The sequence below is a fragment of the Thalassophryne amazonica genome, chromosome 6 (genome assembly GCF_902500255.1).
Source record: "Thalassophryne amazonica chromosome 6, fThaAma1.1, whole genome shotgun sequence".
NCBI lineage: Eukaryota > Metazoa > Chordata > Actinopteri > Batrachoidiformes > Batrachoididae > Thalassophryne > Thalassophryne amazonica.
In genome coordinates, this window is record NC_047108.1 from 113,997,916 (window position 1) to 114,015,873 (window position 17,958).

The 17,958-nt window shown below is 42.6% G+C and overlaps 1 protein-coding gene across 1 annotated transcript in view; it reads left to right on the plus strand.

Annotated features, from left to right (window-relative positions):
- Positions 1-17,958, plus strand: part of LOC117512939 (probable G-protein coupled receptor 153) — a 64,937-nt gene that overhangs the window by 16,571 nt on the left and 30,408 nt on the right. The window contains exon 2 of the mRNA XM_034173175.1: positions 7,472-7,901. Coding sequence (XP_034029066.1) covers positions 7,472-7,901 — 430 coding nt within the window. The remainder of the gene's footprint in view (positions 1-7,471; positions 7,902-17,958) is intronic.

Consider the following 17,958-nt stretch of genomic DNA (forward strand, 5'->3'; position numbering starts at 1 on the left):
TCTTATCTTAGGGACCTCGTAGTACCATATTACCCCATTAGAGCGCTTCGCTCTCAGACTGCGGGCTTACTTGTAGTTCCTAGGGTTTGTAAGAGTAGAATGGGAGGCAGAGCCTTCAGCTTTCAGGCTCCTCTCCTGTGGAACCAGCTCCCAATTCAGATCAGGGAGACAGATACCCTCTCTACTTTTAAGATTAGGCTTAAAACTTTCCTTTTCGCTAAGGCTTATAGTTAGGGCTGGATCGGGTGACCCTGGACCATCCCTTGGTTATGTTGCTTTAGACGTAGACTGTGTTTCATAATTATTGTATGGCCTTGCCTTGCAATGTGGAGCGCCTTGGGGCAACTGTTTGTTGTGATTTGGCGCTATACAAGAAAAAAGTTGATTGATTGATTGAATTGTGGCCTGTGGAATGTTGGTCCACTCCTCTTCAATGGCTGTGCGAAGTTGCTGGATATTGGCAGGAACTGGTACACGCTGTCGTACACACCAGTCCAGAGCTTCCCAAACATGCTCAATGGGTGACATGTCCGGTGAGTATGCCGGCCATGCAAGAACTGGGACATTTTCAGCTTCCAAGAATTGTGTACAGATCCTTGCAACATGGGGCCGTGCATTATCCTGCTGCAACATGAGGTGATGTTCTTGGATGTATGGCACAACAATGGGCCTCAGGATCTCGTCACGGTATCTCTGTGCATTCAAAATGCCATCAATAAAATGCACCTGTGTTCTTCATCCATAACAGACGCCTGCCCATACCATAACCCCACCGCCACCATGGGCCACTCGATCCACAACATTGACATCAGAAAACCGCTCACCCACACGACGCCACACATGCTGTCTGCCATCTGCCCTGAACAGTGTGAACCGGGATTCATCCGTGAAGAGAACATCTCTCCAACGTGCCAAATGCCAGCGAATGTGAGCATTTGCCCACTCAAGTTGGTTACAACGACGAACTGGAGTCAGGTTGAGACCCCGATGAGGACAATGAGCATGCAGATGAGCTTCCCTGAGACGGTTTCTGACAGTTTGTGCAGAAATTCTTTGGTTATGCAAACCGATTGTTTCAGCAGCTGTCCGAGTGGCTGGTCTCAGACGATCTTGGAGGTGAACATGCTGGATGTGGAGGTCCTGGGCTGGTGTGGTTACACATGGTCTGCGGTTGTGAGCCTGGTTGGATGTACTGCCAAATTCGCTGAAATGCCTTTGGAGACGGCTTATGGTAGAGAAATGAACATTCAATACACGAGCAACAGCTCTGGTTGACATTCCTGCTGTCAGCATGCCAATTGCACGCTCCCTCAAATCTTGCGACATCTGTGGCATTGTGCTGTGTGATAAAACTGCACCTCTCAGAGTGGCGTTTTATTGTGGTCAGTCTAAGGCACACCTGTGCACTAATCATGGTGTCTAATCAGCATCTTGATATGGCACACCTGTGAGGTGGGATGGATTATCTCAGCAAAGGAGAAGTGCTCACTATCACAGATTTAGACTGGTTTGTGAACAATATTTGAGGGAAATTGTGATATTGTGTATGTGGAAAAAGTTTACGATCTTTGAGTTCATCTCATACAAAATGGGAGCAAAACCAAAAGTGTTGCGTTTATATTTTTGTTGAGTGTATATATATATATATATATATATATATATATATATATATATATATATATATATATATATATATATATATATATATATATATATATATATATATATATATATATACACATTGGTTGGTTCCCAAATTCAATCTGAGCTTCAAGCCTGATGACCTGATCATGACCTTTGACCTACTTTGGTTACCCCTTGCCCGTCTGTACAGCCTGTAACTCTGTAACGTGCCATGACGTCACCAGGAGGTGTTTTGAAGGCGCTTTGGTTGTGTTTAGGTTATACTGCGTACATGCACACGTCACATGTTCCAAACCCCACGTGTTACTTCATCACAGTATACACTAGATCATGTTCATGGGCGAACACCGGTTCTGTGAAAGCGAGAACAGGACCTTGCATTAATCCCTTCACACACACACACACACACACACACACACACACACACACACACACACACACACACACAGAGTGCCAGGAGCTCCCGTGCACGGTGCCGCTCTGCACAGTGGGAGCAGTTAAAACGTGTAAGATGCACAGTAAAATCACCAGTGTTAAATTAACACTGACAGTGAACATATGGTCCCACTCTGACCAGACACTGGTGATTTTACTGTGTATGTTGTCACTGATGACAATATATGAAAATATATGTGTGCACTTCATTTTCTGGTCATGAGTGCACAACAAATATGTGCATGTGAGTGCATATCTAGAGTGAATGTCAGCAGTTCCAGCGGGGCATCTTCATTATTTTTTTCTTTTTTATCTCCCCCCAAGAAACCCAGCAGCACTCGCTGAAATGCTGTATAACTGGAAGTTGTCGTGATGCTCCTACGTCTGTTCTCTGTCACTCCTCCTCCCTTGCTGGAAAACAAAATATGATTGTGGGTTTTTGAGCCATCTGGCCTGCAGGTGTTCAGCCTGCGGTCAGCTCGGCCAATTTCACAGCTCCGATAAGCAGATGCTCAAACAAGAGATGCAAACTTTGTTTTAATCTCAGTCTTATCTCGGTATCTTTATTGCTTGCACAGCCAGCGATTAGCTGGTGAGCGCGTTATGATATCAGGCTTCACGCACACATGCTTTTATCTTGTTCATCCCTCCTCGCTCTCTTATCTGACTGTAACCTCACTCATCTTCTATCCTGAAATGTTACATTTCTCTCAGCAGCTGTGCTTCTCGTGTTGGAGTCACTTTTCAGGACGCTGCTACGCAGCAATGGCTCAGGTGTAATTGCTGTTCAGATGTCACTGAGATCACTCCATGCTCCCCCCACCGCTGAGGCCGCCACGTCTCTGACACTAACGTGCACTAAAGGCCTGAATTATGGATTCCAGCCTTCCACATGCAGCTGTTCCGTCCCTGCGCTCGCTATCGTTGAGGAGCGTTTTCCTTTGCTTTGCTGGCTCCCTGACAATAGATTCCAGCAGCTTGATGACGTAACCTCCCCATCATATTGGCCCCAGGCTTATTCAGGAAGGGTGAGCATTATTACTCACAGTGACAACAAGACCCACTTGCTTTTGCACAAAGCAGCAGTGTGAAGATAAATGTTGCTGCCGCTGCCACCACTGCTGCTGCCCACTCCTGGTCACGTGTGTCTGCCTGCCTGAGCTCATGCATTAGATGGAAATCTTTCTATTTAATGTATTCTTGAGTTGTTTTGTGTTGGGGGGTAACACAGACTTTTTCTGACAGGTGCTGCACTTGGATGCAAGTGGAATTGGTGCAATTAAAATGATTTTCATGGGGAAATGCTGCACACTGTGTGGTGGATCATGCTCTGGAAAAAGCACCACATTCATTCATTATCTATACTTGTTTCATTCAATCTAGGGTCACGGCAGGGCTGGAGCCTATACCAGCAGTCATAGGGCGTGAGGTGGAGTACATCCTGGATGGGACACCGCAGTCTGTCGCAGGGCCACGTATAAACAGACAAACACATTTACACCCATGTGCACAACTACAGTCAAATAAAGGCATCGATTCACTTAACCTGCATGTCTTTGGAAGTCCGCTGAGGCCACGGCTGCTTGTTGAGCTTAGTCGCTCTTTAAATAAAGGCAACATTTTTTATTCTTGTAAATGGGAATTTTAAGAAAGGCTATAAATAGACTTGGAAAAATGTATTTCTGCATTCGCTTTGTTCCTGAAGCCTTATGCCTCTCAGTGCTACTTCAGGTGTTGGTGTTTTTGCAGGATAACTCACTCTTTCATCAACTTTTGGCAATGAGAACACCATTTACATTTATAGGCCTACATGTGCTGTGGCGAACCATTAAAAGCACAACACAGCCGGAGGACACGAACACATTCAGCAAATTGCTTGTCTGTAACGACGACTCGAAGGCGAGAGGAAATAGAATTCCCTCTGTGTCGCTATAGACCTAGATGACAAATAGAGCGAGGGATGTGAAAAACAATCTTTCACCATCAGCAGCGTATTGATTTCAGCCGTTCAGCTCCCGTTTATCACAGTGATGACTGCGGGTGCGCTTTTTTTGTTTGTTGTTTTTGTGGCATTTACATGAATGACGATGGCTATATCTATTTTTGACACCTATTTCTTCCCCTTTAATGATGTTTTTCCACGTCACAGAATACACAGTCCTGTTCTCTGAAGGACAGGTCAGGACTTTGTCTGTTTGGCTTTTGACCAAATCAAATCACATTCAGTACAAATGTTAAATTTCTGCAAACAGTATCTGGAAAAGATCTGCCAGCAACACATTGATGGTTGTGTTCTGATTGGGTGAACCAGCTTTATCTTGATGTTTTTTCCCCTCCCAGTCTTCTTCTGATCTTTATACCAAAGACCAACACAAGAAAACACCGGCAGTGAAGCAGAAGTCCACCTGTCTCTGTGAGATCAGACTTTAAGGTTCTGTTATTAGCCTATAACGTTGTTCATGGACTGGCACTGACGTACTTAGCTAATTTGATTAAGCCCTATGTGCCATCTCAGGCTTTGCGCTCATCTGATGCAGGACTGCTTTGTGTCCCGAGGGTGAAGAAGATGTCTGTCATTCAGAGGGCCTTTTCTTATTGTGTCCCAGTATTGTGGAATAGTCTCCCAGTGTCGATAAGACAGTTTGATACTGTGGAGACCTTCAAGTCAATACTGAAGACACATTTTTTTTTTATCAGTGCTTTGGTTAATATTGTGTGTTATTCTGCTTTTTAATTCTTTTAAATTTTATTGTTTTAAATTTTGTTTTTAATTGTGTTTTATACTTGTTCTTAATTCATCTTAAACTGTTTTTGATCGGTTTTGTGTGAAGCGCCTTGGGGCGATGTTGTTGTGATTTGGTGCTTTTATAAATTGAAATTGAAATTGAAGGACACTCAGAAGAGTGCATACCTTCACAACAATCCCACACACAAATAAATTATGGTCCAAACCAAATTCCGGTCCTTAGTTTGCTCTACTGGATCACCTCTGTGTGAAAAATTGGCCAAAGGTACATGGAATGATTTGCCATAACTTTGGTGAATGATGTGTCATTCATTCTGTTTGTCAATACATTTGAGGGATTTGTCGCTCAGAAAGGGTCAAAATGGCAAAATTCTGTGGGGCTTGAAGTGTCTGATATTTTACAAGTATGTGGACTGTCAATGGGAGTGAATAAGCAGCTTGCATGCACATTTTGAGTTGCCTGGAGTATGTAACAGAGATAACTGTGGACACACAAACCTGAACAGGTTTATATTACAGAAATATATACACTCACCGGCCACTTTATTAGGCACACTTTGCTAGTACAGGGTTGGACCCACTTTTCAACAAGGTTTTGAAAACATTCTTCAGAAATGTTGGTCCATACTGACATGATGGCATCACGCAGCCGTCCATTCAGCCGGCTGTCCATTCTGACCTCTGACATCAACAAGGCATTTTTATCCACATAACTGCTGCTCACTGGATATCTTCTCTTTTTTAGACCATTCTCTGTAAACCCTAGAGATGGTTGTGTGTGAAAATCCTAGTAGATCAGCAGTTTCTAAAATACTCGGACCAGCCCGTCTGGCACCAACACCCATGCCACGTTCAAAGTCAATTAAATCCTCTTTCTTCCCCCATTCAGATGCTCGGTTTGAAATTCAACAAGTCATCTTCACCATGTCTAGATGCCTAAATGCATTGAGTTGCTGCTATAAAAATTTTATTACAGAGATTAGAGCATGCCATAGGTATTAAAGGCACTGCGCTGCGGTGGTTTGAATCATATTTATCTAATAGGTTACAATTTGTTCATGTAAATGGGGAATCTTCTTCACAGACTAAGGTTCATTATGGAGTTCCACAAGGTTCTGTGCTAGGACCAATTTTATTCACTTTATACATGCTTCCCTTAGGCAGTATTATTAGACGGCATTGCTTAAATTTTCATTGTTACGCAGATGATACCCAGCTTTATCTATCCATGAAGCCAGAGGACACACACCAATTAGCTAAACTGCAGGATTGTCTTACAGACATAAAGACATGGATGACCTCTAATTTCCTGCTTTTAAACTCAGATAAAACTGAATTTATTGTACTTGGCCCCACAAATCTTAGAAACATGGTGTCTAACCAGATCCTTACTCTGGATGGCATTACCCTGACCTCTAGTAATACTGTCAGAAATCTTGGAGTCATTTTTGATCAGGATATGTCATTCAATGCGCATATTAAACAAATATGTAGGACTGCTTTTTTTGCATTTATGCAATATCTCTAAAATTAGAAAGGTCTTGTCTCAGAGTGATGCTGAAAAACTAATTCATGCATTTATTTCCTCTAGGCTGGACTATTGTAATTCATTATTATCAGGTTGTCCTAAAAGTTCCCTGAAAAGCCTTCAGTTAATTCAAAATGCTGCAGCTAGAGTACTAGCGGGGACTAGAAGGAGAGAGCATATCTCACCCATATTGGCCTCTCTTCATTGGCTTCCTGTTAATTCTAGAATAGAATTTAAAATTCTTCTTCTTACTTATAAGGTTTTGAATAATCAGGTCCCATCTTATCTTAGGGACCTCATAGTACCATATCACCCCAATAGAGCACTTCGCTCTCAGACTGCAGGCTTACTTGTAGTTCCTAGGGTTTGTAAGAGTAGAATGGGAGGCAGAGCCTTCAGCTTTCAGGCTCCTCTCCTGTGGAACCAGCTCCCAATTCAGATCAGGGAGACAGACACCCGCTCTACTTTTAAGATTAGGCTTAAAACTTTCCTTTTTGCTAAAGCTTACAGTTAGGGCTGGATCAGGTGACCCTGAACCATCCCTTAGTTATGCTGCTATAGACTTAGACTGCTGGGGGGTTCCCATGATGCACTGAGTGTTTCTTTCTCCTTTTGCTCTGTATGCACCACTCTGCATTTAATCATTAGTGATTGATCTCTGCTCCCCTCCACAGCATGTCTTTTTCCTGGTTCTCTCCCTCAGCCCCAACCAGTCCCAGCAGAAGAATGCCCCTCCCTGAGCCTGGTTCTGCTGGAGGTTTCTTCCTCTTAAAAGGGAGTTTTTCCTTTCCACTGTCGCCAAGTGCTTGCTCACAGGGGGTCGTTTTGACCGTTGGAGTTTTTACGTAATTATTGTATGGCTTTGCCTTGCCTTACAATATAAAGTGCCTTGGGGCAACTGTTTGTTGTGATTTGGCGCTATATAAATAAAATTGATTGATTGAATGTTACTGATTACTGATTACTTATTTGTGTGAACAAGCAATTGAACAGATGTACCTAATAAAGTGGTAGGTGTTTGTGTGTGTGTCTGTGGGTCTGTTTAATTCTAATAATCAGCCAAAAACAGAGTGTGTTTGCTCTGTGAACATAAACTTTACATTGAAATCTGCTTCCAGGTTGAGTAACACCAAGAAGCAGGCAGTGCACACAGTGATGGGCATCTGGATGGTCTCCTTCATCTTGTCCACGTTGCCAGCTGTGGGATGGCATGACACCATCGACCGCTTCTACACTTCCGACTGCCGATTCATCGTCACGGAAATCGGCCTGGGCTTTGGCGTGTGCTTTCTGCTGCTGATCGGCGGGAGCGTGACCATGGGTGTCATCTGCATCGGCATCGCTCTCTTCCAGACCTTCTCCCTCCAAGCTGGCCACAACACCGATAAGAACAAGTTCAACGTGCCTACCATCGTGGTGGAGGACGCGCAGGGGAAACGCAGATCGTCCATCGATGGATCGGAGCCTCTGAAGACATCGCTGCAGATCACCTACCTGATCAGCGGCATCGTCTTTATCTATGATTTCCTGACTGGCTTCCCCATTCTGGTAAGTCTACCGCTGACACGCAAAGACCAGCTGCTCTACTAACACCTGCATATTTACACGTTTTATGTCATTTTTAGTGATTCTGATAGTATTCTGATGTTTTTTCTTAGTACAGACATTACTACAGGGATCCTACTTTCATGTATGTGACTCTTCAACAATATTTAAGTAGGTTTTAGATTTACAAAAAAGATTTGTGTGAAAACATTAACACCGTTGCATTCAAACATAAAGCACTGGATGAACACATTAAGACAAAAATAATCACCCACTAGGATGTAACGGTTAACGAGATAGTGACACACTCGCGAATGAGAAGCGAACCACGACAGGAAAACTGTATCAGTAACCAGCATATGTAACCTGGATCTGACCTTGAATATGTTCAAGGTCACTCAATAACAAGTTCCTATCCAGGTCTTATTGTACATGTGATGGAGGCAAGCAGGAGTCGCTGTGATAAGGTAGTCAATAGGACTCACTCCCCCGACAGCTAAAGGACACTGCGGCCATTTAGGCCAGAGCCCCATTTTTAGCCGGCTGGTCAGTGTGTCCGCTTCCCATGCCAGAGATTGCGATTTCATGTCCTGGTGGGAGCAAGTAGGAGGTGTCAACACAATGCAGAGCAAGCCGCTCCATGAGCCTGGCCCTATCTGGTGCTGTTTAGCCACCATAAGTGTTCAATTCAGTGCTGCATTTGATACCGTGGATCATGATATTTGACTTGATAGGCTGGAAAATCACTTTGGGATTACTGGGAGTGCCCTTGCATGGCTGACGTCATACTTGCCCAGTCATTCTTACTGTGTTTTGTACAGTCAGACTACCTCTAACCTTAGTGACATGAAATTTGGGGTTCCACAGGGGTCCGTCTTAGGCCCCCTGCTTTTCTCCCTTTATATAGCACCCCTTGGGTACATATTGCGGTGTTTTGGGATTACCTTTCACTGCTATGCTGATGATACTCAGTTATACATGCCAATAACTACTGGTAATCTCATTCACATAAAATCCTTAGAAGATTGCCTTGCATCAGTGAGAAGTTGTATGTCTAGAAACTTCCTACTTTTAAATTCCAATAAGACTGAAATGATGGTTCTTGGTCCATTGAGATATCGGCATCAATTTGACCAGCTGACGCTTAGCCTAGGCTCGTGTGTCATACATCACACTGACAAAGTGAGGGACCTTGGGATAATTTTTGATCCTACATTGTCCTTTGACCTCCACATTAGAAATTTTACGAGGACTACTTTCTTCCACCTACGAAATATAGCAAAAATTTGTCCTATCCTGTCTATGGCTGATGCTAAGACCCTGATCCCTGCATTTATCTCTTCTCTATTGGACTATTGCAATGTTTTATTTTCTGGTTTACTGCAGTCCAGCATTAGGGCTCTCCAATTGGTTCAAAATGCTGCAGCCAGACTTTTGACACAAAGCAGAAAGTTCAACCACATTACATCCATTTTGGCATCCCTTCACTGGCTTCCTGTCCCAGTAAGATCAGATTTTAAGGTTCTGCAACTGGTCTATAAAATTGTTCACGGACTGGCACCTCCCTACCTAGCTGACCTAATTAAACCTTACGTACTGGCCCAGGCTTTGCGTTCTCAGGGTGCAGGCCTACTTTGCATCCCTAGGGTGAATAAGACGTCTGCCGGTCATAGAGTTTTCTCTTATCGTTCCCGTTTTCTGTGGAATGATCTCCCTGCATCAATAAAACAGCCAGATTCTGTGGAGACTTTCAAGTCCAGACTTAAGACGCACTTATTTTCCATTTCGTATGGCTAGCATACTGGCATAGTATAGTTCTCCGCTTTTTATTCTTTTAATTAATGTTATTAGGAAACGGAGCGTGCTGCGGCCTCAACTTTACCTAAATTTTTTCGTCTTTAAGTGAAGGGTAGGGCTAGTGGCTGGCGATCACCTTAGTATCCTGTTTTTCTTGTTGTTTAATGCTTGCAAATTATACTGTATTTCTTGTTTTTCTGATGCCTAGTAGTAAGTCCCTTCGGCTGCTCCCTTGTTTTTGCACTCGGGGTCGCCACAGCAAATCCAAGGTGGATCTGCATGTTGAATTGGCAGAGGTTTTACCCCAGATGCCCTTCCTGACGCAACTCCAGATTACATGGAAAAATGGGGCAGGGGAGGGATTTGAACCCCGAGGCTTCTGAACTGAAACCAATTGCATTAACCACTTGGCCACCACCCCTGTCTTTCTGATGCCTGATTCTGTTTTTTCTCTCTGTTTAAGGTGCAGCTCCATCCAGAGATGGGTGTGGTATTTGTGCTGAAAACCCTCCTGTCCTGTGCACCTGCAACATTTCCTGTATATTCGTTTTGTAAATTGTTTTGTAAATTGTGTCGTAGCATGGCCCAAGCAGAGGGTCACCCCTTTGAGTCTGGTCTGCTTGAGGTTTCTTCCTCAGAGGAAGTTTACACATAGACGGTAAGCGCTTCCAGAAGCGTCCCGGAAGAGTTTTTGGCCGTCTTAAGGATCAAATGCCGTTGTTAACGCTGGCACTAGCGGGTGTGGCTTAGTTCCGGCTTTACCGGGAATCGTTGAAAAAATTATTCAACATGTCGAATAATTCCGGGAGCGCTCCCGGAGAATTCGCGTGACGACAGAGACAACGCGAACAACGGCGTTTGATACTTTTTAATCGCCATTTCATCCTGCCCCTTCCTGTAGTGCTGCAGTTTACACCACCGTAATTGGTGGCCAGCGGTGTATTCCTAAACAACGGCATGTAAAACGGCGATAGGGCCCACATCGGCGTCCTCAAAGGCGTTTTAACCGGCGACAGAGGCAGACAAAACGGCGGCGCTAGCGGACAATACGCCATTCTAAATGCCACCTCCCGGTTAACGGCGTTCCAAACGGCCGATAGGCGGCGGTCAGTATAAAAATGCTAGCGCGCTGCATGCAGGCCTCTCACTCGTGGCCACCTCCAGATATTTTTGCAGAGAAGCTCCAGTATGACTCCTAAAAGAAAATTGGCAGCGGCAAGGACTTACCAAGAGGTCAGGTTCAGAAGCAGAGGGTAGCCCTGTGGTGGAGACGAGCAACACGTTGAGGAGGGGAAAAGGAAGGAGAAAAAAGGCTGAGGATCTCCCTCCCCCTGCAGTGACAGCTGCTTCAGCCTATTATACTCTGGGGGCGGTGCCTATATGCAAAAGTTCCTGGAGTAACGCAGGATTTGCCTGGATAAATCCAGCGGTACACAGGGCATTATCGGCGGCAGCAGAACGCCATTCTTACGGGCGTCTTAACCTGCGATTGTAAAGGATAGAACTGGGTATTAACCCCCGTTGCCTGACGTGTGCCGGATGCTATGGCGTCAAAACGCTGCTTTATTCAGCGGATTTAGCGGCATTTTATCTGCGTATTTGTGGCTAGTACGGTGCTCAGAACGCCGGCAAAATGCTCTGCCCCTTTCCACTGCGAAAACAGCCGGAACTACCGCGAACTTTGGTCTACGTACTGCCCGCCGACAAAACCGTCTATGTGTAACCTGGGCTTTACCACTGCTGCTCTGGGGGTTAGTAAGTTTAGGGCCCTGTCCCACTGGGGAGAGGATTAATTGCGCATGAATTGAGTATACAAAGTACAGGCGTTCGTTGTCGTCCGCAACAAAAATGGCCAAAAATGACAAATGTGCCAGTATGAATTACAGATATATTAATAATATATAGCAAATATATGATGAACAATCACGGTTATATAACGCATGTAGTGAGGAAACTGATCCAACACATTGAGATTATCACGGCAGTATTACGGGTGTATTATGAATGCATCGCGCACGTGTTGCGCGTGCACGGCATCAGCATTGCAGTCATAAAAGAAGCGCACTCGGGCCGTCGGCATCACTATTCACACCAACAATACAGCCTCTGGAGCAAGTGCTGGACTTGGACAAGGTGATCACAGAGTCAATGTTCATTTTGTCATGCAAGGGTTAACTGTTCATGAGTTTGGGGAGCAGAAGGGGGGAAGCCGCTCGGGGTGTGAGACGGTGTTGTTTTTTGTTTTTTTTGAGAGCGTCACAGAAAACAAATGTCAGCATTAGTTGTGGCTATAAACAGCAACTCTTCCTTTTGTTGGTGTTAAATAAAAGTCCTGGATTGCAGCAGCTATTACGTCTTTGTGGTAGAGAAGCTTGAATCTTCGACTGGACTGGGTTGCTTGATGTGAGGACGTTTCGCTTCAAATCACAGAAGCTTCCTCAGCTAAAATTCTTGCTCTGGTAGTCTGACTTCTGTCTTGACTCTTGTAGAGAAGAATAAACCAGAAGCCAACAAAAGCTGGAGTTTTTTAACCTAACCAGACCCCACCTACCGAGAGGCTGACTGCTATAGGCTAGTGACTAAACAATAGCTCTAATTAGCACCTATTGTGCTCTAGTTAGCACTCTCCTAATGACAGGATGGAAGCCTCCCCTGATGGCTCCCTTGACGACTCTCTCCTGATGACGTGAATGACTCATTACATGAACAAAAGACTGAAACTGCTTTGACCTGAGTACCACATTGTAAACAGGGGACAAAGCGTGTCTGAGACCCGCTCCGCTTTGTCCCCTTTTCAGATTGTCCACAAATCAGCTGCAAAGCAGATGTAATAAAAATGCTTTATTTGTGGCTAATTTGTATGCAGTCGCTAAAACATATTTTAGTTTGTGATGTGGACATGATGGGCATGATATATATGTTTTACATACTGTCCTGGTCCGCTGCCAAGCCGCAAATTCCCGTCAGTTGCGGATATCAGCGGTTAACGGCAGATATACAGCGCATAGAGTGAGTATGTATTGTGTATGAATTGAGTATGTATGGCGTATGTAAGGCGGATGTCATCCACATCCAGATTTTTGAACAGCTCAAAAATCCTGCCTGTGGACATGCGTGCCTTTGTGGATGATCACGGGCGTGTTCGGATGACGGCCGAGTCATACAGGCATGTTACACGGATATTGCAGATGTCTGGCGAATATGGGCCAATTTTGTGCGCAATCCATACGCAAATCCTCCTAAACGCCAGTGGGACAGGGCCCTTAGACCTTACTTGTGTGAAGCGCCTTGAGGCAACTGTGTTGTGATTTGGCGCTATATAAATGAAAATAAATTGAAATTGTTCAATGATTGAGTGGCCTTGACTGGCACCTTCGAGGTCACTAAAAGTGACATTTGACGGTATATTTTGAAACACCACATACCAAATCTTCAAATCTAATAGTAACCCCGCCTCTGATTCATGAGTTGAAGCTTGGGAAAAATGTAGCAAATTTGTTGACCTTGGTTGTGACCTTGACCTCTGATCCCTGAACCTGAAATGTTCACTCATTCATCCTTGGGTGGTATGTAATGAAAGTACAAATTTTGGGTAAAATTCCTCACTTAGTTTTGAAGGTATTTTGTTAACGGACACATAATGACTGTCAGTTGGCTTCATTGTGTGTTCAATTGTATGTAGTGGTATTTGTCAGCCTTAGCTCTATTTTTTGATGCTTTTGGGTTCATTTTTTTTACTCGGGACAAATATGATTTTAATTGGAGCAGTTTGAATTTAGAATGCAAACACTATTAAGGGCTAACTGGCTCCATAATGGAATTGATGGGGAAAGCTAAAAAAACAAAACAAAAAAACACAGTAAACTGCTTCAAGTCATCACAGATTCTTGATTGCAGAGCACTACATACTTTGTATTGTTCATTGGTTGCACTCTACCTGACTTACTGTGCGGACGTTTTGGGGCAACAATTATAAAACTACATTGCAACCATTATTCACTCTTCAAAAAAGAGGATTAAGAACAATTCATAATGCAGGTTATCATGACCACACCAACCCATTGTTCATTAAATCTCAAATATTAAAACTTCACAATATGATTTTGTTCAAGACTGTTCAATTAATGTACAAAGTGAAAAATAAGCAAGTGCCCTTTTGAATTTTTTATTGAGAGAGAGGGAAAATATAATTTATGGGGCTTGTATCATTTTAAAATTGCTGGCACTCGGATGACCAGGAAAGGTTTCTGTGTCTCCATGTGTGGCCCTAGACTATGGAATAACCTGACAGAGGAACTCAAACGATGTCCAAATATCAATCAGTTTAAAAATCAATATAAAGACATGATGTTTTCAAGATATGTATGTGCTGAAGACAGTTGGTTTTGTGTGTTGCCAATTGTAAATGTAAATTTATAAATGGAAATTTGTTTGGTAGCATTCGGATTGTGTCCTTTAAACTGAAGAGATTGAACTGGTTGAAAAGGGAGTGGGAATAGATGGGTTGTTTACTTCCCCCCACTCCTTTTGGACTAGATAATTTCATTTTTTGTTAAAAGGGTAGGCGTTAACAAGCTTTGGTTCTGCCTATACCCTTTCAGGCAGACAGATGCATTGTTAATCCATTTTCTTTCTTCGTTGTAAGTTTTTTGTTGTTGTTTTGGACTAAGTGTGCTGAATAAATTCATTCATTCATTCATTAGAAGTGTTTGGTAGCATGCAGAGGATACCCATATAGGTAAATGTGTGCATGTTTACAGCAATAAATGAGAAGAACCTTTTGAAAACAGCTGGGGTGCATTCTGTGACACCACTCTCACTGACTCATTGGAAGTCCTCTGATTCCAACAGGAACAAGTGCAAAAATCTCAAACAAGCTTCAAGGTTGAAAAATCTATACATTAATCTATTGGTTTGTGATATTGTGACATAAAGCGCCTCATTTTCGTCACGGCAGCACGAATTCATTCTAATTATTCCGTGATGGCTGCATGAAATTAAAAGTGAAGCGGGGGTGGGGGAGGTCAGAGGCAGTTATGGTTAGGGTGGGGGGAAAGAGTAAAATTAGGTTATGGTTAAGGTTAATGTTGGGGTGGGAGTAGGGTTAGTAATAGTGAGGTAAAAAAAAAAAAAAACCTGTGACGAAAATTTGACTCATTTCGTTTTGGGAGCATGAAAAAAAAAAAACAACAAAACAAACAAACAAAAAAAAAAAAAAAAAACGTGAGACTGGGCTGAGTGAACACAGTGAGTATGAAACCTCACAGGTTTCAGTTTGTTCCAGAAGCTGTTATCCTCAGTAAGGAATGAGAAAGTTGATTAATGATAATTCAAAGAAGCACAAAAAGAAGAATATGAACAGCATGGAAATGCAACAATCATAACAGAATAAATTAGAATTAATACAACATAACTCCATGAAATGAATAATAATATTCCCACACCAGAACACTGACCTTTGCTATTCAAAGTTCTGATGCTCATTATTTCCTCACTGCCTCCACTCTGGCCTGTCTGGTCCCACAGCGCCCTCTAGTGGCCACAGTGTTCATGGGATTATTATTATTTTATTTTTGTCTCCACTGGATTCATCTGAAAGCAGCCGGTGGTTAGCACTGTTGCCTCATGGGAATAAGGTCTTTGGTTCGATTCCCACCTGTGGCCTTTCTGTGTGGAGTTTGCATGTTCTTCTTGTGTTTGTGTGAGTTCCCTCCACATCCAAAGATGTGCAGGTTAGATGAACTGAAATCTTTGAAAGGCGCTTCAGCCTGATGCAGTGCGAGTTAGACGATGCACTGAAGTGGAGGTTTTCTGATGAGGAAACCGTCAAAGTTCACAAGTGGTTCATTTTTAGAAGCATCAGCTCCTGTGGGTGAAACAGTGAAGCAGTATGGTGAAGTTATATATTTTTCCAGTCATGTTTTGTTTTAAATTTTTGTCTCCAGCTCAGTTTTTAGTTTGATGTGCTCCTTGTATGTACCTTCTGCTTCATAGCTTCACAGCTGTGCACCTGAACAGTGACTGAACACACCTTGTTTGGGTATACAGATGAGTACAGATACATTTGGTATTTACACAATGTGGGTACTGTATGTTTTCCCAGTTTCCAAATTTCCAAATTCTCTGTACCACTTCATCATGAAGCTGTATAACTAGGGATACAAAATGCAAAACATGCACTATGCACAGTTTCTCCAATCACTGCCACAGAAGCTTATAACTTCTTCTGGGTTGTCTGGGTGTCTTGGTGTCTTTCCTCACTCTTCTTCTTGCACAGTCACTCAGTTTTTGAGAACTGTCTACTCCATGCAGATTTACCAGATTTACCATTTACCAAATACTGTTTGTATTTCTTCATAACTGATGTAAATAAAGTTCAAGACATATTCAGTGACTTGGAAATGTTCATGTATCCATCCTCTGACTTATCTGAACAAAACTGGCAATTAAACTGATTATTTACAGGTATTATACCTGCAGGGGTGGTGGCCAAGTGGTTAATGTGCTTGGTTTCAGTTCAGAAGACTCCGGGTTCAAATCCCACCCCTGCCACATTTCTCCATGTAATGTGGAGTTGCATCAGGAAGGGCATCCGGCGTAAAATCTGTGCCAATTCAACATGCAGATCCACCTTGGATTTGCTGTGGCGACCCCGAGTGCAAACAAGGGAGCAGCCAAAGGGACTTACTTATTTACAGGCATTATACCAAAGAGGCTGATTACTTATGCCACCCATTATCTTGGCTTTTATATTTTTAATTCATTTATATCAAGTTGTAGAGATTTACTTTCACTTTGAGTCTAAGGAGGATAATTTTAGAAATTTTTATATTTTTACCTCCGCCAAGGAGGTTATGTTTTCGGTCATGTCTGTTTGTTTGTTGGTTGGTTGGTTGGTTGGTTGATTGGTTTGTTAGCAGGATTACTCAAAACATCCTCAACAGATTTCAATTACATTTTTACCAGGGGTGTATATTGGCCTAACTTAGAAGTCATCTAATTTTGGTAATGATCCGGAACACAATCCGGATCCAGTAATTTTTTTTAAGGATTCTTTATATTGCAGGATAGGGCCAATTTTAACATTTTTGCATGTAACTTCATGAAGACGGGTCACAAAGGCTGAACAAAAATTAAGTTATGACACAACAATAAGTTAGCATTTGTTTCTCCTCATTGAATAAACTTATTAGAAAATAAAAAAAACTTGTGTAGTTCATATAGTTTCTCTTTATAAATACATTTGCTGAAGATCTAAGGGTTTAGCCCTCTGGGGCTGACGCCGTCGTATATGACGGCTGAGACCAAGTATTATTAAATTATATATAACTTTTTATTCACCGTCCACCATCTTTGTACTCCCCAGAAGCTGTGTGATGACGTGGGCAATGTGAGTGTCCAGTCGGAATTGGTTTACTGTCACATGGTTTTCCAAAATGCAATCGTTGGGCAGATTCACCTCATGTGACACACCAAGGATTGTTTGTAGGAGTGATGTGTTACTAGTTTATTATAGGTTGCTGTGTGTTTTGAATAAATGTGTGTGGAAAATTATTTCCGCTTTACTTTTTCCTTTCTTATTACCTCCGCCAAGGAGGTTATGTTTTTGGTCGCGTCCGTATGTTGGTTGGTTGGTTGGTTTGTTAGCAGGATTACTCAAAAGTTCTCAATGGATTTCAGTGAATTTTTTTTTACCAGAGGTGTGTTTTGGTCTAACTTAGAGGTGATTAAATTTTGGTGATGATCCGGAAAAGAATCTGGATCCAGGATTTTTTCATTTTTCATGTATTTTATGTATTTACTGTACTGAGCATTTGTCATAACACTTAATGTGTGTATGGACACAGAATATGTCTGACTGTATTTCGTATAAACCTGTATTATTCAATTCACTGATTATTGTACCTGTTATGCTCTCTGGTAAATATACAGGAATAAATTGAAATTTTGTCTTCCATCATTTATGTGTATTTATTACATTAATTGTATATGAAAATGTGCATTATGTTATGATATTTAGTTAATGACATCAGATAGGTCACTTTGCCATTGGGGGGATCGTTTTGGCGCCATTGACCCTATGGCCTTGGCGGAGGTTTGCGCTCTCCAAGTGCTTCTAGTTGTATTTGAAATGCCATAAACAAATTAAAATGCGTGAAATACCAAGGCACTGAATACTTTTGCAAGCCACTGTATATTTTGACCTTGGAACTCCTAAATAAAGTTGACCAGATGACTGCAATGCCCTGCTGTAAGTGCAGAG